The 24,074-nt window shown below is 37.4% G+C and overlaps 1 protein-coding gene across 1 annotated transcript in view; it reads right to left on the bottom strand.

Annotated features, from left to right (window-relative positions):
- Positions 1-24,074, bottom strand: part of LOC126456075 (glycerol kinase-like) — a 281,934-nt gene that overhangs the window by 160,950 nt on the left and 96,910 nt on the right. The window contains exon 4 of the mRNA XM_050091829.1: positions 13,381-13,490. Coding sequence (XP_049947786.1) covers positions 13,381-13,490 — 110 coding nt within the window. The remainder of the gene's footprint in view (positions 1-13,380; positions 13,491-24,074) is intronic.

Here is a 24,074-nt window from a genome sequence, read left to right as displayed (position 1 = left end):
TTCTTAATTTGTTGTACCTTTATATGACTGAATTTTATGAAAGTTACATTTTCAATATACTGGTGTGATATCGTTCTTGAGTTGTTTGCCCCTATGCTTTCTATTACAGTTAACAAATAATTACCAAATGCATTTCCTACCAGTGGTTCATCTTTATAGCCCTTCCATTCAGTTTGATAATGAAGAAAAGACAGATTGCTAATTACCATAAAGAATACATTTCAAGTTGCAGACGGCACAATTAAAAGGCACTTACACATACCTTTTGGCCACAGCCTTCATCAGTAAAAGGAGACACATACCATTCTTAGGTGGAGATTTCAATTTACCAGATATAGACTGGGACACACAGATGTTTAGGACGGGTGGTAGGGACAGAGCATAGAGTGACATTATACTGAGTGCACTATCCAAAAAGTACCTCAAGCAATTAAACAGAGAACTGAATTGTGGAGATAACATCTTGGACCTACTGATAACAAACAGACACGAACTTTTCGACTCTGTAAGCACAGAACATGGAATCAGTGAGTATAAGCCATTGCAGCATCCCTGAATAAGGAAGTAAATAGGAATATAAAAAAAGGGAGAAAGGGTTATCTGTTTAGCAAGAGTAATAGGAGACAGATTTCAGGCTACCTAACAGATCAAAACACAAATTTCTGTTCTGACACTGACAATGTTGAGTGTTTATGGAAAAAGTTCAAGGCAATCGTAAAATGCGTTTTAGACAGGTACGTGCTGAGTAAAACTGTGAGGGATGGAAAAAACCCACCGTGGTTCAACAACAAAGTTAGGAAACTACTGAGAAAGCAAAGAGAGCTTCACTGCAAATTTAAATGCCGCCAAAACCTCTCAGACAAACAGAAGGTAAACAATGTATAAAGTTAGCATAAGGAGGGCTATGCATGAAGCATTCAGTGAATTTGAAAGTAAAATTCTATGTGCCGACTTGACAGAAAACCCTAGGAAGTTTTGGTCTTACGTTAAATCAGTAAGTGGATCAAAACAGCACATCCAGACACTCTGGGATGATAATGGCATTGAAACAGAGGATGACATGTGTAAAGCTGAAATACTAAACACCTTTTTCCATAGCTGTTTCACAGAGGAAGACCACACTGCAGTTCCTTCTCTAAATCCTCGCATGAATGAAAAAATGGCTGACATCGAAACAAGTGTCCAAGGAATAGAAAAGCAACTGAAATCACTTAACAGAGGAAAGTCCACTGGACCTGATGGGATACCAATTCGATTCTACACAGAGTACGCAAAAGAACTTGCCCCCCTTCTAACAGCCATGTACCGCAAGTCTCTAGAGGAACGGAAGGTTCCAAATGATTGGAAAAGAGCACAGATAGTTCCAGTTTTCAAGAAGGGTTGTAGAGCAGATGCACAAAACTATAGGCCTATATCTCTGACATCGACCTGTTGTAGAATTTTAGAACATGTTTTTTGCTCACATATCATGTGATTTCTGGAAACCCAGAATCTATTCTGTAGGAATCAACATGGATTCCAGAAACAGTGATCATGTGAGAAACAACTAACTTTATTTGTTCATGAGACCCAGAAAATATTAGATACAGGCTCCCAAGTAGATGCCATTTTCCTTGACTTCTGGAAGGCGTTCGATACAGTTCCCCACTGTTGCCTGATAAACAAAGTAAGAGCCTATGGAATATTAGACAAGCTGTGTGGCTGGATTGAAGAGTTTTTAGCAAACAGAACACAGCATGTTGTTCTCAATGGAGAGACGTCTAGAGACATTAAAGTAACCTCTGGCGTGCCACAGGGGAGTGTTATGGGACCATTGCTTTTCACAATATATATAAATGACCTGGTAGATAGTGTCAGAAGTTCCATGCGGCTTTTCCCGGATGGTGCTGTAGTATTCAGAGAAGTTGCAGCATTAGAAAATTGCAGCGAAATGCAGGAACATCTGCAGCGGATAGACACTTGGTGCAGGGAGTGGCAACTGACCCTTAACATAGACAAATATAATGTATTGTGAATACATAGAAAGAAGGATCCTTTAGTGTATGGTTATATGATAGCAGAACAAACACTGATAGCAGTTACTTCTGTAAAATATCTGGGAGTATGCGTACGGAATGATTTGAAGTGGAATGATCATATAAAATTAATTGTTGGTAAGGCGGGTGCCAGGTTGAGATTCGTTGGGAGAGTCCTTAGAAAATGTAGTCCATCAACAAAGGAGGTGGCTTACAAAACACTCGTTCGACCTATACTTGAGTATTGCTCATCAGTGTGGGATCCATACCAGGTCAGGTTGACAGAGGAGATAGAGAAGATCCAAAGAAGAGCGGCGCGTTTCGTCACAGGGTTATTTGGTAAGCATGACAGCGTTACGGAGATGTTTAGCAAACTCAAGTGGCAGACTATGCATGAGAGGCGCTCTGCATTGCGGTGTAGCTTGCTGTCCAGGTTTCGAGAGGGTGCATTTCTGGATGAGGTATCGAATATATTGCTTCCCCCTACTTATACCTTCCAAGGAGATCATGAATGTAAAATTAGGGAGATTCGAGCGGGGAGATTCGAGCGCGCACGGAGGCTTTCCGGCAGTCGTTCTTCCCGTGAACCATACGCGACTGGAACAGGAAAGGGTGGTAATGCAGTGGCACGTAAAGTGGCCTCTGCCACACACCATTGGGTGGCTTGCAGAGTATAAATGTAGATGTAGATGTAGATGACATAAGCAAGCTCACCTCCTGCACACACGATTGCCAGTGCCAACATCTCGGGCCGGAAAGCTGGAGCTGATGGTCATGTGTGAGTGAGGCATGCTTGGTTGTGGGTATGAATGGTGTGCATCTCTCTTCTACTGATGAAGGCTGTGACTGAAAGCTATATTTAAGTGGCTTTTAACTGTGCCTTCTCCAACTTGATGTGTCTTCTTTGTGGTAAGTAGCAATCTGTCTTTTCCTATATTGTCGATATTCCTACCTGGAGTTTCCATTGTTTGATTCAGTTAAATGATGAGTTTGTCTTTTTCTGTGGCTGGTTGTCCTGTCTCTTGTTTCCCTACGTTCCATATAGCCCTAATACTGTTGTCGGAAGTACTAGTTTCTGAGATTATGTGCATATTCCTTGATTTTTTAATAATCTTTCATAGTAATTCTGAGTAGTTTTTGTAGTGTGTAACTACTGCAGGATCCTTACTTGTTATTGCCAAAAGATACATTTTCCTTTTCCTTTCACAAGATACTTTAATCCTTCTAGCAACCAATGATATTTTAAATGGCAGTTTAGTGTCCTTTCTGATTAGTTTACACAGGAAGCTACTTTCAAGTAATGCTATGGATTTATAATGGAACAGATTAAATTTTATTTTAGCGTTTGTACTGAAGATGTAAGAAAAAATGTACCAAATGTTGAATGACAAACTGCATGGAGAAACAGAGCAGGCTAGGAAAAAATGGCTAAAACAAGAGTGTGACTCAGTTGAAGAACTGGAGAGGAAGGGAAGATACCACTTACTGCATACCAGAGTAAAGGCTACAACATGGGATCAAAACAGACCAGGAAGTGCTACTATGTAAATTTTCAATAAAGACGAAAACATAATGTATGAAGATTGGGAGGACATCCTGCAGAGATGGGAAGACCATTTCAAAGAGCTATAAGACACAGATCACAAACCAACAACTATGGAACTAGAATCCATGAATGTGTAAATGATGACGAGAAAGGAGCAACAATCATAATGGAAGAAGTAAAGAGTGCAATACCTGCAATGAAAAATGGGAAAGCAGTATGTACAGATACAATACTAGGAGAAATACTAAATTTTCTGGACCAAGGAGGAGTAAGAGAGATAATGAGGTTATGTAACAAAATATATGGTAGTGGTGAATGGCAATTTGACTCTCTGACAACAGTAATGATTTAAGTACCAAAGAATCAAGAAACCAAGAAATTCATTGAGCACAGGACCGTTAGCTTCATTTTACATGCTGCCAAGGCTATTTTAAGAACCATAAACAAAAGACTGTGAAAGGTAATGGAGGAGAATCTGAGTGGAGACCATTTTGGTTTTAGACACAACACAGTCACAAGAGGGGCAACAGGACTCTTGCGAATATTGGAGAGGAAAGTGACCTATGTACATGTACCTGGAAAAGGCCTTTGATGTTTAGGCTTCAGATAAACTTGAAACTGTAATGAAAGAAAAGAGAGTTGAATGGAAAATAAGACCACTTATAAATTCATTATATTTAAATCAAAAAGCATCAGTAAATGTGAGAGGAGAAAGTACCAACTGTATAAAACTAGGAAAAGAAGTATGACAAGGCTGCTATCTTCTACCCGTTACTTAGAAAATATGATTGACCATTGCCTACTAGATAACAATGGGCTAAAAACTGGAGGAAGAAGAATAAGGTGTTTGAGGTTTGTAGACAATAAGGTCCTACAGCAACAGCTGAAAAAGAATTACAGGACACATTGGATACCATTGAAGCTAAAAGAAAGATCTATGTCATGAAAATCAGTACAAAGAAAACAAAATTTATGGCACTGGGATAAAATAAAAGGGTAAAGATAATCCTGACTGGAGACTTATTAAAACATGTGCACAGCTTTAAATATGTCAGAAGCAGGATGGAAACATGGAAGAAGGCACAGAAATTAAAACCAGAATATTACTGGTGAAAGAGGCATTTTATAAGAAGAGGATATTTCTGGAGCAATATGGACAATAATTTGAGGAAAAAGCTAATAAACTATTTGTATGAAGTGTCCTCCTGTATGGTGCAGAAACATGGGTACTGAGGAAGAAAGATAGAACAAGGCTGAAGACTTCTGAAATATGGACATGGTGGGTGATAAAACCTAATAAGCTGGATGGACAGAGAGAAAAATGAAGAGGTTCTGAGGAGAATGGGAGGGTAGAAGGCATGTACTGGATGTAATAAAGAGAAGGAAACAGAAGTGAATTGGATGTGTATTAAGAAAGAAGGAGGGGCTCACATAAACAGTCTTAGAAAGAAGGAAAGAGGAAGTGAAGGAGGAAGAGATTTCAGATCCATGATGTTGTGATGGAAGGTGGCACATACAGCAATATTAAGAAGTAAGTAGTGGATCACAGAAAATGGAGATGCAAAAGACTTGTTAATACAGCAGAAAACTACTGAACTCAATATAGAAACTTGCAGTATTAACAGACTCTGCAAACTACAACTTTCACGGGAATGTTCTTTTGCCAGAATTTGTATGTAAATGTGTACTGTGATTATCCTGCCACTGTTATAGTGTTTTGAAGCCTTGTGAAAGTGCCTATCTGTGATAAACTTTTATGTGAGAACTGAGGCTGGTCATTGTATTAATTCTAGTGACAATAAATGTAAAAAGCAATCAGATCTGTTTAAAGCTGTGTTGTGTACATTATCAAGAATTTACCATAAAATAAGTTTTCGGCAATGATGATCTTGTACCGAGGAGATATCAGGAGGAAACTAAAAATTGCAGGCATGCTACCTTTCAGGTGAAACGTTAAATGTCTTTATCAGGTTGGGAGGTTAGGGAATTTAAAAAGTAACATGCATATATTAAAGTTAGATATAGTAGGAATCAGTGGTGGCAGGTAGAAGAAGATTTCTTGTCAGCTGAGAACTGGGTATTAATGCAAAATCAAATGGGGATAATGTCATAGCAGGTGTAATAATGAATATGATATAGGAATTTTGATAAGCTTCTGTGAACAGCATAATGAATACATTATCATAGCCAAGATATACACAAAGCCAACACCAACTACTCATGGTAAAAGTTCATATGCCAACTAGCTCTGCAGGTGAAGAAGAGACTGAAAGAATGTATGATCAGATAAAAAAAATTAATCAGATAGCTAAGAGAGAGGAAAATTTAATTGTGATGGGAGACTGGTATTTGATAGTATTGTAAGGTACCAGGAAAAAGGTTGTACAGTAACAGAATGGGATGACATATAATGAAGAGTGCAATACAGATCATATTGAAATACTGAATACTATCTTTTGATATACATGCGAAACTGATGTAACAAAATGAGCAAACAGCGTAATGGTATTAGTTGACTGAATTGATGAAAGCAAAGTACCTCGAACATAAGAATAGGGGATATAGTAAAATCATGAGAAAATATAATTTATATCCAAAAACATGTATGACAAATGTAATCAAATGTTAAAATAGATATTTACAAAATTCATACAGAGAAATCTAATTGTAATTATTGCACAACAATGCAAGAAGAAAGATTGCTACTAACTGTAAAGATGACATGTTAATTTGAAGACAGGCACAATTAAAAGACACTTATACATAAGCTTTTGGCCATGGACATCATACATACATGCATACCACACACACATGGCTGCCAACTCCAGCAACTCAGACCCAAATGCCACTATGATGTGGAATGGATGCAGTAATCTGAGGTGGCCATCGAAGGGGGAGGGATAGCAGTATACAGATGGAGGGAACAGGAGCGCTGTCTGGTAATGTGTGGGAAAACAGCAAAAAAAGTAGAAAAACAGGGCGAAAATTGGGAGGAGGTGACAGGACAGAGGAGGTGGAAACAGTTGGGTGGAATGTGTCGAGACAGTATGTCATCGTAAGTTGTGGGTGGGATGTTTACAGAAGCAGAGAATGTGTTGTAAGCATAACGCCCATTTGCACAGTTCAGAAAAGCTGGTGGTGGTGGGGAGTATCCAGATGGCTTGGGTGGTGAAGCAGCCACTGGAATCAAGCACATTATGTTCAGCTGCATGTTGTGCCACAGGGAGGTCTACTTTGCTCATGGCCACAGTTTGGCGGTGGAAATTCATCCTGGTGGACAGCTGCTTGGTAGTCATACCATTCTAAAAAGCTGTGCATTCCTACATTGTTGATATTCCAACATGGAATTGTAATAATCAGCTATGTGTAAAGATCCAGGATTCTGTTAGTATCAAAATCAGACCTTTATTCAAAAAGTTATAAACATTTCTCAATCAAACGTTATTGTGGCAATGATAACTGAATCATTTTACCATGTTTATTATTCTGGAAAGATTGTAACAAACTGTAAATCAAAATTCGGTAACTTGTTTTGGAAAATCAATCACTTTTAATGGTAAACTTCAAAATTACTGTTTTAAACAATGAATATATTTATATTTTGATTATTGTAAGATATGTAAGGACCAGTGTCAGCAGCCCTGAAATGGCTAGTATTTCTCAGATTTTCTTGAGTCAGTGTTACATCATCTTCATAGCGTGAATAAAACAGTTATTATGTACATTTTCATTTCAGTCACATCATTCACTAGATTTGATTAATCTGACAAGTCAGTCCTGACATTAAGATGAGCCTAAGACTATTTTTAGGTGAAGATAATTGCAGCAAAGACACATACTCCTCATTTTACATGCTTCAAGAAAGTGCAAGTTAAGTAACGATCTTGATAGCCGTAATCTGTTCAGTTTTAATTTTTTTGTCACATGCAAACATAATATGAGCAAAAGTCTGTGATATTATCCTTCACTTTTCAACAAATAAACAACAAACAGAATAAATAGGTCCCAATTATATTACTCATCATCCGTTTTTGTTTGATATTGTCTAAGAAACACAGATCAGTAAGTTCAAAATCATTCAGTTTAACCAAACTTTAATTGAATGATTACAAATAATAATTTATTATTCATTATCTCTACTTGGACTTTTTAGTTGAAATAATATAGGTATTTGATTAGAAATACTGTATTTACCAAAATATTTGAAACTAAGAATGTAAACAAACATTGTACAAGCCATACACTCCAGATTTTGATAGCAAAATCAAGATTAAACTAAAATGAAACAACCACTATTTTGTAACATTTAAATTCAGAATATATACAAATAAAATATAACGAACTCATAATAAAAAAAAAAGCTGTTAAACATTACAGAAACTTGCTTTTCTGGAATTTTCCAACTCCTAATTGTAGCTTACAAATACATCTAAAAAGTATGGTAGTAACAGTTCTTCTTTAATTCTTTGAGCACCTCAGATCATTTAACACACATAAGAAACAGTACATTGCTATTTGAATTATTTCCTTCTGAAAACTTCTTTGTGAACATTTCTTTTGTAATTCTACGTGTTATGTCAACATGTTTTTGGATTAAAATATCAGAATAAATCATGAGCTGAAGAATCAAACCATATTTTAGTCTACTATGAATATGGGCCAGGACGTTTAATGTTTAGTTAATGTTTAGTTTTAATTTAGAAATACATGATACATTTTTCAAATGAATTATATCAAACATTTGACCCTTTGTGACATTAATATCTGTCTGTGCACAATACCAATTTAGTTATGTGGAGACACTGCAAATGAATATATGTGCAAGCCTCAGAGCCAGTTTTTGTTTACTGCATCATGAATTCTGAAATAAAGGGGTGATGCAAATCTTTTGTTAATGTGTGTACTTGCTTGCTTGTCGAACAGAGTTACTCACACATTTACATGTAGACCCACAGTTCAACATGGACTCTGAATGCAATTATGCAATTTCAAATTTTGTTAATAAGTATACGTTGTCAAATGCGAAAGAAATGATAATTGGGGGGAACGAGGGGAGGGATGGGGGGAGGGGGGAGGGGGGGGGATGAGCCCTTGGCTTTAAGTGCTAGAGTTAAGCACGTAACCACTGACACATTGTGAAAAAACATGGCATAGTACCAGGCCAATGAATATGAGGTTGCTAACTGAGTTACATGTGCTTGCTATCACTGTTAGTTAAAAGGTGTGCAGATGTCATAGCAGTTTAAGCATATGTTCGGTAACTATAAATTTAATACAAACTGTATAGTTACTTCTATTCGAGCATAGAGAGTATTTCTGGAAGATATGTCTAATCTTTATTGACTACTGTCAAACTCCATATATTTAACTGTTCACTGTAGATGGTTCAAATTACCTTTTTTGCTCTGTCACTATGCATCTATGAAATGCCAGCAAATTTTTTTCATATTAATTATGAATCATTTCTAAGAATTCTTAAAGGAGAATTTACTATCTGCACTCATTACTTACATTTCTGATATTTACCTTAACCTAAAAATACTGATTAAAAAAATTCTGAGCCTCAGCACTGTAGGGGGCATCAACAATGACCTCTATATTATTTACTTGTTTTCAACTTCTGTTTGTACAAAAAAAATTTGTTCATTTATAGTGACACTAGTTTTTGAACTGACAGCAGCAAATGACCTTGGCTTGATACACACAATTCTGCTACTCAAAGCTGATGCTAGTTCACAGTGGAATAATCTGAGATTAACATTTGTATAATGCACATTTCTGAGTTCGGCTTGATCCAAGTTCATTTTGTGTGCCAATCAGGCCATGAATTTTCTTCAATACCCAAGGCTTTGTCAAACTGCAGTGTTCTGTTTTGCTAGCAACTGTTCCAACTGTAACTGTATTTATTATGCAGTTTTATCTTCCAGAAAAATTTACCATCAAAAAGGCCTATAGGACACACTGGAAATCATTGGGATAACATGGATACAACTTTGATCCAACAAGAGGCCTGAACATTATTTGCAGTCTAGCCATTTAACCCAAGACTGAAATGTGGTGTGATAACTGAGAAAGTGATGGCTCTGACCTATTCTCAGGTTAGAGATTCCATGTTCAACTAACACAAACACAATCAATTCTGACAAAGTTCTCTGAGATGCAGTTTTAATATCATGAGCATAATTTTCCCAAACATCAGTTACTAAATAGTAAGTGGCAACGTCTTCATTATTGTTGCAGAGGGCACTTTCAGTTACCAGTCTCCAGATACAGACAGCTGGTAGCCATTCTGAAGGACAATAGGGAAATCATCTTAAATGGTGAATTAAATCATTTTATGCTCATGATATCCTTTTTTCTTCATGAATTTCCATATTTAAAGAAAATGATAAAATAATATAAAAGAGAGAGAGAGAAATGAAATAAAAATACAAGACCACTAAAATGTTCCATTTGAGTCATGTCATGCCTGTGACATTACTTGCTATGGTGCTGCTCCTACTGTCGTAAAGCACATACAGAGCAATATCTTGTTTTGGAATCTACATTTCATAAAATGGGTTACAAATAGTGTGTAGTACCACAGTGTAAAAATACATCTGTAAAAACACTGGAGAAATTGTTTCTCAGTGTTCTGATGAATGAAAAAACACGTACAATGTGGTTGCAACTCACTCGAGATCCAAATGAGTTAGTCATCACAGTGTGTGTTTATTTCTCATTTTGATGTAAATAAACACTCCTTATGAACTTTTTGTCATTGTAATGTAGCAGGTAGTGTGCTGGATTTCTAATTCAATGTTCACAAGACTGATACTCATTCAGTCTACAAGAATCTGAGAAACCATTTAACAATTTCTGATCACATTATTCTTTCCAAGCGAGCCACTGAAGACAAAAAAATTTGCTATTTCCAACTGTCTCCACTGAGCCTGTTGTAAGACTGCAGGATTCTGATAAAGAGTAAAACTGAACATTGCTTGAAACCTACATGGAAATGTAATAAGATGAGGGCATTATGCTAAAATGAAACTTGGTCCTGCTTAAGCGTCTTTACATCATAGTATTCCAGCAGTCGTTAAGTATGCAAATAGAACAACAAACACTTTTAGGCTCTGCTGCATCAACTGCATATTTCATAGACATAATTTTCTGGTGATACAACAGAATAGAAGTTTATTGTCTCATAACATAAATTTCAGATCATTGACTTAATGTACAAGAGACGTGTCAAAACACAAAATTTGGTTTACATTTTTCTTATAATATGATTAATATAGTATACTGTACTGGATATGTAATTAATATCAACCAATATTTTTTCTTAAGAAGTAACAAAGTTTTAAAAATAAGCAGTACTAAATGCTCTCTCCTTCTCAAATTTTCAGGTTGTCCTTCATGAAGTCTACTACTGAATGGTAACATTTCTGCGCTAGTTTCTAACACAAGGTTTTTTCAGAGCTTCTAAATTTATACTGAGCAATTCTCTTTCTTTCACTTTGTTATAAATTTTCATAATCATATACTATGGAGTTTGAGCATAAAGTTTTAAACAGTGGGTGGACAGCATAAAATTATTTTGATTTCTGATGTTGTAATCATGCTGAAAATGATTTGCCACAAATAAATCAGGATTACCATGCACGAAGACAATCAGCTCATAGATGTATAGTTAGGGAACACCTAATATCTTTAGATTTTTTAGGAGTGATCAACATTATTTTCTTCACCCTACATTGTACATATTTCTAATGACGGTTTTCTGAAGTTTTAATATTCAACACACATAGTATGAATTAAAACCAAAATACAATTCTGTACCTTATTATTGATTTGAAGTAGCTGGGATATGTCCACACTAGTAGCTTTGTACAGTATCCTTATTGCAAATGCTAGGCTATTTAATTTATTTGAAAGATGCTGAATATGTGAGCTTCACAATAGATTTTTATCCAGTTGTATTCCTAGGAATTTCACACAGTTAGCTTCCCGAAAAATCCTGATTTTTGTGACTGATTTGAACATCATTTCATTTTGCTTGTTTAGTTTTAAACTGCATTAACTGAGTCCTTCCCATGTTTAATTTTAACCTGTTTAAATCAAACCAGGTACCTAATTTTTCTAAAGTATTTAATATAGTTTGCGGAATTTGGTCAGTACTTGTATTTGCAATGATTACAGATGTGTCATCTGCAAATAAAACTGAATGACACTCAGTATTAAGTGGTAGATCACTTATGTAAAACAGGAACAGAATGGGGCGTAAGACAGAACCTTGGGGCACTTCTTGTGAAATGGTTTTCAATTTTGAAGTATAAGTTCCTTTCTCTGTTGATGTAACCACTCTTTCTCCTGAGTTGGTTAGGTAGGACTTAAACCATTCTAGTACAGTGCTCCTAACTCCAAATTTTTCCAGTTTACGGAGTAGCAAGGCGTGGTTCACACTATCAAAGGCCTTTGATAGGTCCCAAAAAGTTCCTGTAGCATGCAATGAGATGTCTAAGAGGAGCTAATTGTATCTACAAAATGGTTTACAGCCAATACTGTGGTTTTGCCTTTTTGAAATCCATATTGATTTTTTGAGATTATTGTAAATTTTTCTATGAAATTTTGAATTTCTATTGTGACTATCTTTTCAAATATTTTTGATAGTGACATAAGAAGAGAGAGTGGGCAATAGTTTCCCATATGTTTTTTGTGCATTTTTTGAATAGTGGATTAACTACTGTGTACTTGAGTATGTCTGCAAAATAAACTTCTTGAAGGGATTGGTTAATTATTGTAGACAGTGGCTGTGCAAGATTATAAAAACTGCAATGTCTAAAGCTGTTGAAGGCAGACACAATGATGCTCCATGGTTTCACACGAGTGTTATTACACTGTCTGAAAACTGAGAAAAGAGGAACGTGGAAAAGAGAAGTTGTTCTGGCTATAACCATAGCAATTACTTTCTGTATGAAAAAGTTTCCCTGTGTTTTATTGTACAAGCTTCCAAAAGTTGCCCAGGAAGACGTTTACAGCATGGTCAAAGCAAATAATTCAGTTCCAGACTCCTTCCATTTTGAGACAGTTCTGTGACTTATTGCTGACACAGTACTTCTCCTAGTTGTCATTCAATGCAGTTTCCATGTTTCGTATCTCCATAACATAAAAATCTGGGATGTTTTTGTAAAACAAAGAGACCATAAATCAATCAACTTTTGGATGGTTGTTACTTAAAAGTTGTAAATGTGTTTTTCATCACTAAATAACTAAACTTTTGCAGAAAAAGTATCAAAAAACACTAGTAACTTTGACTAACACTCTGATAACAAATGTATAGCTTCATCTTACTCCTAGTCTGTGATGGCACCAGAGCTTCAGTCAATAACAGAGCATTTTGGATCATGTGACCAAATCTTGAAATTTAAAGATTTTTTACCTTTAATTTCACAAAATAACTACACCCCAAACCATATTTTTAATATATGAAAATAGCCTATCCAGTGACATTACGTCCATATAAAAGACTACAACCCATCATAACTTCTATGACAGATTTTGTTTCCAACAGACCTCATCTCCCTAATGAAGGGATATGCTGATAAGCATTTCATATCTGCTCATTATATTTACTTGATTACAAATAAGTACTGGCTCATCCTGTAGAGTAAGTGCACTGTTAATACCTTTCAAGAAATAATTAATAGTGACATAGCTTACATTATAAAATATACTTTTTTACCACTAAAGCCTTGCTGTATAAATTCTAAGCAAAATATTAATCATTAACTTGTTACATAAATGGGTAGATATAAATTAAATTTATACTGAACGTACTTGCAGAGTGTGTCATCCCACTGAAGTGTCTCGATGTTCATCAACATAGTCCGTGAAGCATTGGTAACATCAGTCACATGCAGACCACCATTAGGGCCTCCTGTCAGGTTCTGTGAAATTACATAATTCTCGAGGAAATAATAAACATTTGGGGTGTTGATCAAACACAAGAAAATTAGAATTACAAATGAAAAGTATGGTGAAATAAAGAATAATTTGCAGTGCCTGCAAAGAGCAGACTATAGCTGACATTTTAGTTCGAGTGTGGGATAATCTGAAAACTGAAATCATGTAAACTTATACAGACAACAAATTATATTTTTGTGAGTCAACCTAAGATCACCAGTATTTCCAGCTATAAACAGGCAAAGCTGACACTAAGGTTCGTAGCATCTCCCAAAACTCAGTAAACTCCTCTTGGAGGCTGATGAATAATGAAACTATTCAAACTTAAACATTACTACTAGTGAGCAGATTGGGAGATAATTTATTTACTTAAGTATAACTAGTTGGGAACACAAAATTAAACAGCTCTGGTAGATAGACGAAAACTGAAATCTTTGTATGCAGCAAAGTTCAAATAGCCGCAAACCAACATCTGGGTGGAGACAATCTGAAGCAGCTCACCAGCTTCAAGTACCTGGGCAGGAGACTTACAGAGGGTGTTAGATCATTTCAGGATATTAAATAAAGAAGATGCACATGCTAAAATGGCATTCAAAAAGAAGAAGCAGCTAGAGTGTACTTAAAATAACTTGGCCCTTACCTGCACAGACAGTGCAGCAGTGGAGGAAACAATGGCAGTGGTGGAGGTTTGCTTCTGATCAGGCACTGTGTGGTAGGAGAGATGAAAACTAAAGCTTATTCACAACAGTATATCTCACATTACTTGTAAGCTATATCTAGTGAGTTCACAAATGATCTTATGAACATGTTATGTCAGTATGACCAACATTTTGACAAATATAGTAATTCATAATCAATTAGGTCTCACTAGAGTACCAAAGAAGAAATAGTTGCATAAATAAACCATCAACCAAAGCAAAACAAGTTTAACTATGCACTATCATAAAGAAATTTCATGAAGGTTAAAGGATTACAAATGTAATGTAGTGGACAATGTCACTTACTACAATATAGAAAATATAAAATAAAGAACATATGTAGAAATTAGAGCTTAGTCCCCTGACAGCTTGTTCATCAGAATTGCGGAAATAAAATTGTCTTCTCTTCCTTTTGCATATTTCCTGAAGTAGCTATGTTTCCCTTCCTTCTTTAATGTTTTTTCATGCATATGGAATGGCTAGCAGTTCTTGTGGTGCTCTGAACCACATTTTTTGATTAGCTTTTTTCATCCTTGTTTTCCTCTTCCAACATAAGTTTAATACCATTGCATATGATCACACACGCCTGATTACAAAGAAATTTCCTGTGGTGACTGAAGCCTGCAGCTCCCTGCTATGTAGTATGGAGGTAACAACAAGAATGCTTGAAGTGCACAGATCAGCAAAAAACAGTTAACTGAGGTGGCCGCCCCTTCAGAACAAAGGAATAGACACAGTCAGGATGAGAATGTGTTTCTGCTCAGGGGCTCCACTAGCATAGAAGAAAAATAGTTTAACCACACAGAAACAGTATGTAAAACCTTTTGTTTGGAGCATTGCCCTGTATGTCTCAAAGACAGCAGGGAGCCAAAATAGGAAACACTACAGGCCTTTGAAGCAAAGTGTTGGAGGAGAGTCCTATATACTCATGGACAGAGAGAAGAGCCAATGAAGAAGTATTCAACCATCATAAAAAGAGCGTTGTGGAGGGCTGTCAAGGAATGAAGGGACTGAAGCGATGGACACCTATACATACAATGCCCCTTTATTGTCAAATTAATAGAATATCAAATACCTATGAATAACGCACAAGAAGACTAAAATTTAAGTACATCAGGCAGATAAAACAAGATCTTAAACTGAAAAAATACTCTGAACTGAAGAGACTGATCGAAGATAGGGCAAAATGATTAATGAGAATTGTTATTGACCATTATACTGACTGAGAACAAATGAGAAAGAAGTAGACATTTCAAAAAGGGACATTTAGAAAGCACACCAAACCCACAAACTACTACAGGTATCAAAATATACAATGGACCTTGCCTTTGGTGGGGTGGCTTGCATGCCTCAGTGATACAGACAGCCATACCACTGGTGTAGCCACAATTGAGGGGTATCTGTTGAAAGGTCAGACAGTCATATTGTTCCTGAAGAGGGACAGTAGCCTTTTTAGTAGTTGCAGGGGCAACAGTCTGGATGATGGACTGACTGACCTTGTAACACCAACCAAAATGGCCTCCCTGTGATGGTACTGTGAATGGCTGAAACCAAGGGGAAACTACAGCTGTAATATTACCCTAGGGCATACAACTCTGCTGTATGGTTAAATGATGATGGCATCCTCTTGGGTAAAATATACCAATGGTAAAATAGTCTGAATTCAGAAGTCCAGGCAGGGACTACTCAGGAGGATGTCATCATCAGGAGAAACAGATTGGAGCACGCAATGTTAGATCTCTTAATCACATAGGTAGTTTAGAAATGGTAAAAAGGGAAATGTATAGGCTGAAGTTAGATATAGTGAGAATTAGTGAAGTTTGATGGCAGAAAGAACAGCACTTCTGGTCTGGTGAAATGGTTATAAATACAAAATCAAATGGGGGTAACTCAGGAGACGGTAGATATTTATCCCACACCCACCACTGTAGTACAAGTTTATATTGTGGCAGAAGAAGCTGAGTAACACTGTGGGGTAGTGGTTATGATACTAAACTGGTGCATGGTGCGTCGTGAGTTCGAAACTCAGCTGGGCTGTACAATTTTAATTTCTATATTCCATTCGCATAGGTTCTAGAAGTATACGCAAATGCCAAGAATCCTTGTACTGGAATGTTCTGTAGCTGTATATATACCGTATGTGTTCTGGCCAGAGGCAGTTCGCTCCATGCTCTTGTATGTGGAAGTGCTAAATAAAAATTCGTTAAACAAAGTTAGTGTTCGCCATTCATCTAATTACACCTTCTTCTACATGACATGATTCTGGTGGCAACGCTGGGTATTGGAACTTGTGATAGCACACATTATCAATGACACAGTGGCTCCAACAGGTCATGACGGAGCCACCATTTACGTGGCGAGAAAGCCGAGTTTGAGCCATATTCAACAGATCGCAATCTACCAGTGACAGAAGAAGAAGAGGACGTTACAGTGACAGCAATGGTGTGCCACCACATAAGACATCCTTCTGGGTTGTCCAGTGATGATGGCCAAGATTCAAACAAGTGCTGAAGGTATATGAATGTACAGCCAAATTTAACGAATAGTATGACACTGTGTGTTTGGCTAACATATTTTTCTACTTGGAGGGCACTGCCAAGCAATGGTACGAGAACAACAAGGAGAAGTTCACAAGCTGGGAAGTATTCCAGGTGGAACTGCGCAAATATTTCGATGACACACAATGACAGAAGTGCAAGGCTGAAGGTAAATTAAAATGTGGGGCACAGCATCCAGGAGAAACTACAGCATCCTACATTCAAGACATCTTGGAGATGTGTAAAATAGTGGATCCTAGAATGAAGGAGGAAGCCAAGGTTGCACATCCCATGAAGGGTGTTGCTGAGGAGATGTATCAAGCCCTACTCCTGAAGGAAGTTTCGACAGCAGATGATTTCATAAATTGTGCCAGTATATTGAGACAATGCATCAAAAAAGAATTACACGCAAGAAGTTTGACATTGTATTAATGTCTGTGATGGAGGAAGAAACTGATTTCACAAGTGTTCTTCATCAGATAGTGAGAGAGGAAGTTCAGAAGGCACTTGAACTGCATGGCAAGCAAAAAACAAAGACGCTTCAAGAGGTCATAAGGGAGAAAGTGAAACAGACATTGAACCCAATCTCTCATCCTTCATTTCCCTTTAAAACTGTGATAAAGCTGAGAACCAGGTGGAGTTAAGTTACTACAATGCCATATGAGGGACCTGTTTGGGCACCAAGGAAGACTGACATCTGGAAGCCGCAGGATAACCAACCAGTATGTTTCCACTGTGGATCACCAGAACATGTGGTGCACTATTGTTGAGAAAGGCAGTGGATATTTGACGCCATTGGTGCCAGAAGACAGCAGACCAATCTTAACCAACGCCAACTCTGGGACAACGAAGATGAACAAGAAGGTGAGGGAGCAGGACGACGTAGGTCACCATCGCTGCGAGATAGCCACTGGAGAGGAGGCTCCCCAACACACCAAACAAGGTCTCCATCACTGTTTAGAAGCTCCAGCCGCTCACCTAGCTGCTGCAACCTGGAAAACTAAAGGGTGCAACTTTCCTTGGAGGTGAGGTTGCCGAAGAGAAAAATCCGCCACAGTCAATCACTACAAAAATGATAGGAAACTATGTCAATATCCTCATGGATGGCCAACCAGCCCAGGCTCTTACAGACTCTGGAGCACCATATTCAGTCATTTCGGAGAAGTACTGTCGCCAGTTGCAGAAAACCGTTTTTGTCGACAACAAAACATCTCTGCTGAAGGTGGCTAATGGGAAATATGTAAAACCTATAGGAAGATGTACCATTCACGTGGGTATAAGTGGCCAAACACAGCCCTTAGAATTCTTCATCTTACAAGAGTGTAGTCATGACGCCATTCTCGGATGGGACTTTTTGAAAGCTTCTCAGGAAATTATAGATTGTGGTCGCTCAGTGATTATGCTAGACAAGATGACATACTGTGGACAGGAAGATCCGCATCTAAGTTTGTGGAGACTATGTGTGCTGGATGAAGTGATCATTCCTGTAGTGAGCACAAGAAAGGTAACTGTCACATGTCACGCCATGCATCAACCCTTGGATTTTGTAGTGGAATATAAGAGAAGCATACCATTGAAGAATAACTTTGTCATCCCATCCCATGTTGTCTTGTTTAAGAATGGATTCAGTGAATCGTGGATAGTTAACTGTTGCCGAGAACTGCAGATCCTTCCAAGACACGTGTGTAGCAAACACTGAGCCATTAATTGAAGAACAGCTGAGCATCATAGAAACCTCACATGCAAAGCCTGTGGGTGAAATAGCGCTACCACTACGAGACAAGATCTTCTAGCTTGACAATCACCAGATCTCACTGAGGAACAGCAGGAGAAACTACTTGTCATTCTTCAAGAGTTCTCTGAATGCTTCAATCCATAAGTGAAGAGCAAATTAGATAAACTGTTGGTGAAGCACTGGATTAGCACTGGAGAACATCAACCAATAATCCAGAGAGCATACTGTGTGTCAGCAATGGAACATCAAATAATTTGTGCCGAGGTAGAGAAAATGATGAAGAATGACATCATTCAGCCTTCGCAGAGCCCATAGTCATCACCAGTGGTCCTTGTCAGGAATAAGGATGGCAGTTGGCTCTTTTGTGTTGATTACAGGAAGCTTAATAAGATAACTAAAAAGGACGTTTACCCTCTTCCACAAATTGATGATACACTAGATTGTCTGAAGGAGGCTAAGTTTTTCTCAACCATGGACATGTACCCGGGATACTGGCAAATTGAAGTAAATGAGAAAACTGCATTCATCGCCCCTGAGGGCCTGTGTGAGTTTAAGGTAATGTCGTTTGCTTCGTATAATGCACTAGCAACTTTTGAATGGATGATGGATAATGTTCTACATCATCTGAAATGGACATGTGTCTTTCTTACTTAGATGACAGGATAGTGGTCTCAGAGACATTTGATGAACATATAAAAACAATGAGGGCCGTTCTTAAGTGTCTCCAACAAGGCGGACTGAAACTTAATCCAAGGAAGTGTCTCTTTGGAGCAAAAAAATCAAAATACTTGGACACCTTGTGTCAAACAAAGGGGTGTGGCCAGACCCAGAAAAGGTGAGATCTATAATGGAATTTCCTATTCCTAAAAGTATTAGAGATGTGAGAAGCTTCCTCAGGTTATATTCTTATTACCATCATTTTATCAAAGACTTTTGTATCAAAGCCAGGCCATTCCAAGAGTTGTTAAAAGCTGATGCTAAATTTATCTGGGGTGGTGTTCAACAAGATTCTTTCGATGTGCTGCGAAAAGCTCTGACGACTGATCCTGTACTTGGTCTGTATGATGGGAGAGCACCAACAGAACTACACATAGATGCCAGTGGGTATCGGTCAGAGGACGTGAAAGGACAATTTAAGGTAGTTAATGGATTATTTTGCAAGAAAAACTTTGATCCATTTGGAAAGAGGTGGCTATCAGTGATTCCTAAACACATGCACTTAGATGTTCTACAGAAATTCCATGATACCCTGAGGACGGACATTTAGGATTTATTAAGACATATAATAGAATTCACAAGAGAGTTTTCTGGCCAGGTTAATTAAGAACTGTCCATCACTATGTGTTGCACTGTTGAGAGTGCAAGAAGAGAAAGACAGTTCCTCAGAAACCACCTGGCTGACTCATATCAATTCCACCAGCCAAAACGCCTTTCCAGCATGTTGGGATTGACCTTCTCGGATGATTTCCAACACCTGCTAGTGGCAATATATTGATTATTGTTTGCACTGATTGTCTGACACGCTATGCCATTACAAAATCTGTGAAAATAGCCAAAGCATCCGAGGTAGCCAAATTCATTGTGGAAGACATTGTATTAAAACACGGTGCCCCAAGGTCGTTAATTATGGATCAAGGGAAAGTTTTTCAATTGAATCTTGTGACAGAGATAAACCGTCGGTACAGCATTACTCATCACATGATGACTGCCTGCCATTCGAAAACTAACGGGCTTACTGAATGTCTTAATAAGACCTTTGTCAACATGCTATCAATGTTCATCAATGTTGAGCAGAGCAACTGGGATGAGGTGCTACCCTTCATGGCGTTTGTCTACAACACCTCCAAACAAGACACCACAGGATTTACACCCTTTTTCCTCGTGTATGGGCATGAGGCGACTACGATGATGGACATGGTGTTTCTGTTACATTCTGATGACGTGGACAATGACTACATCAGCCACGTGTTAACCAGAGCTGAGGAAGCTTGGCAATTAGCTCGACTCCGCACACTGCACGCTCAAGAAAACAATCACCGAGCCACCGCCCTGTTGTCTACCATCCTGGTGACCACGTATGGATCTTCACTCCTGTTTGGAGAATTGGTCTCTCTGAAAAGTTCCTCAGGCGCTACTTTGGACCTTATAAGGTTGTAAGATAGTTGTCTGATGTTACTTATGAAGTTGAAGATTTTGAACTTGACACAAGACGATGGAAGATCAAAGATTTGGTCCACTTCCTTTGAATGAAGCCCTACAAGGATCCTGCATCCCTGGGTAAATTCAAAGCTCCAGCAAAAGGCAACAAGCGGAAAGGTGATGAAAAGTGTAGTGGCAAAAGAAGTTCTAAGAATATCACTACCAGGGAGAGCATTAATCATTGGGAGTCGGAGTATGCAGGACCGATGACTCCTTCACGGACTAGGATGATGTAACACCAAGACACTGTTTTCTTAAGGAGGGAGTAATGTCACAGAAGAAGCTGAGTAGTACCGTAGTGTAGTGGTTATGATACTAAACTGGGGCATGGAGGGTCATGACTTCAAAACTCACCTGGGCTGTACAATTTTAATTTCTATATTTGGTTCATGTAAGTATCCATAAATGTCAAGAATCATTGTACTGGAATGTTCTGTAGATGTATATATACTGTACGTGTTCTGGCCGGAGGCAGTTCGCAACACACTCTTGTATGTGCAAGTGCTGAATAAACCTTCGTTAAATGAAGTTAGTGTTCATCATTCATTTAATTACACCTTCTTCTATGTAACAATATGTCAACTAGCTCTGCAGATGATGACAAGATTGAAGAAATGTATGATGAGATAAAAGAAATCATTCAGATAATTAACCCTCGAAAGGGCGTACCATCTTTCTTAAAATGAGCGGATGCATGGCATACTTTGTACACATGTACAAAATAGCTACCTTTATATTGCCGAGGTACACATGTATGAGCTAAATCACAGTTTACTCTTTGTTTAATTAGGCAATGATAAAATAAACTTACATTATATGAGCTAAATCACTGTTTAATTAAACAATAATAAAATAAACTTTCATTACATCACTCTCTTCCCATGTAGAAGTGTTACCCCACACTAATGACCCACTGAAAGCATTAAACAGTGTGACTGTATCAAATCCCTGACATTCACTTATTTGAGTATTCATTATCTTGTAGATACCTGCCTCAGTGTGGAACTATACCGCTAGCTCAGAATTGAGTCATTTTCTTGCATGGACAGTACATTTCTTTCTCACCTTGCTACCTTGCTCACTGTTTATTGTATATTACTGCTGCTCACTTGGGTATTTGACAACACAACTTATGTGTTGGCTGAAGCAGTAGTGAAGGAATAGGTATGGACTCTCAATTGTGAAACAATAATAGACTGGGAGAAGACAATGTTATTTGTGATTGGTGCACTTTGCATAAAGGTGCACCTGCTTAAGTGTTAAGGGAGGTAAAAATTTAATTGTGATGGGTGACTGCGACTCAACAGTACGAAAAGGCAGAGTAGGAAAAACTGTAGCTGAATATGGACTGGAGGAAAGGAATGAAAGAGGAAGCCACCTGGTTGAATTTTGCACAGAGCATTATTTGATCATCACTAACACTTGGTTTAAGGATCATGAAAGAAGTTTGTATATGTGGAAGAGACCTGGAGACACCAAAAGGTTTCTTTAAGACTTTCCATGAACTGTAGATTAAAACTGAAGAAGGGAGAGACGGAAGATGGAAGTTGTATGCAGAGTATCTATACAAGGCAGACAAACTTGAAAGCAAATTATAGATATGGAAGTAATAATAATAATAATTTTATTGTCATTCAGCCATTAGAGCAATAGACATTGTCAGACATATTATACCATGTAACTGATTATTTAAAAGAAACAATTGAAATTTTCATTTATGTCATAGAATGGGTGGGCAACCAGCCAACCAGTATTTGTTTAAATGCTTGTATGGGTAATTCTTGTACAGGTTGTGGAATCTTATTAAATAATCTGTGCCCCACGAGTTTGTAACTGTTCAGTGATTTTGACAGTCTGTGGCAAGAGGTATAAATGCATCTGTTTCCTCTTGTATTGTAACAATGTACATTTTATCTGCATTTTGCTTCTGGTAACTTCTTTTTGTATTAATTAAAACATACTATATGTACAAGTTTATTACAGTCACAATATTAGGTTCACAAAACAATGGTTTACAGTGTGCCTTATAAGGAGAACCAGTAATTACCCTAGCAGTTTTTTCTGCAGTATTAAGACATCAGGCACACAACTAGAGTTTCCCCATAAAATAATACCATATGTTGGTATGCTTTGGAAGAAAGAAAAATAGGATGTTCTAACATACTTTTCGGGTACACAAGCCGTAAGTCACCTTAACAGATAAATTTCTCTTGACAGCTTACCACTAATATATTGTACATGTTGGGCCGAAGATAATTTATTGTCTAAATATACCCCAAAAACTTAACATAACTAGGATCATCTGATTTCCTTATATACATACATACATTAATCTTTGTTCCATAGATAATGAATAAGACATTTCATAATGATGTGGAATGTGTCACTTTAGCAAAATTTTTATTTACACAAGATAATTAATTAATTAATTAATTAATTAATTTTACATTTACTACTTCATATCTAAGAATTCATCTATTGAGTAGAAGGAGTTGTCATTCAGAAATTATTTTAATTTTCTTTTAAATGTTGGTTGGCTATCTGTCAGACTCTTAATAATATTTGGCAAATGACCAAAGATTTTTGTGGCAGCATAATTAAGCCCTTTCTGAGCCAAAAAGGGATTTAATCCAGAATAGTGAATATCATCCTTTCTTCTTGTGTTGTAGCTATGCACTTTGCTGTTATTTTTGAACTGGAATGGGTTTTTAATGACAAATTTCATAAGCAAATATATGTATTGTGAAGGTAATGTGAATATTTCAAGTTCTGTAAATAAATGTCTACAAGATGATCTTGGATGGGCTCCAGATATTATTCTGTTTACACACTTTTGTGCAATGAATACTTTCTCTCTTAATGGCGAATTTCCCCAGAATACGATGCCATATGAAAGCAGTGAATGAAAATAGTCATACTAGGCTAATTCACTGATATGTTTATCACCAAAATTTGCAAGAACCCTAATAGGAAAAGTAGCTGAACCTAACCGTTTCAGCAGCTCATCGATGTGTTTCTTCCAATTTAATTTCTCATCAAAGCACACACCCAGTAATTTTGAGTGTTCTGCCTTAGCAAAAGACTTCCATTCATAGTCTATACTTATCAATGGTGTTATGCCATTTACTGTACAGAATTGTATAAACTGTGTTTTCTCAAAATTTAGTGAGAGTCCATTTGCAGAGAACCACTTATTAATTTTCTGAAAGACATTATTTGCAATTTCCTCAGCTGATTCTTGCTTCTTGGGTGTGATTACTATAATTGTATCATCAGCAAAAAGAACTAACTTTGCATCTTCATGAATATAGAGTGGCAAGTCGTTAATATATATTAAGAACAATAAGGGACCCCAAGACTGAACCCTGTGGGATACCATTCTTGATACCACCCCAGTTA

This window comes from Schistocerca serialis, chromosome 2 (genome assembly GCF_023864345.2).
Source record: "Schistocerca serialis cubense isolate TAMUIC-IGC-003099 chromosome 2, iqSchSeri2.2, whole genome shotgun sequence".
Classification (NCBI taxonomy): Eukaryota; Metazoa; Arthropoda; class Insecta; order Orthoptera; family Acrididae; genus Schistocerca; species Schistocerca serialis.
This window is presented reverse-complemented; position numbering and strand designations above follow the sequence as displayed.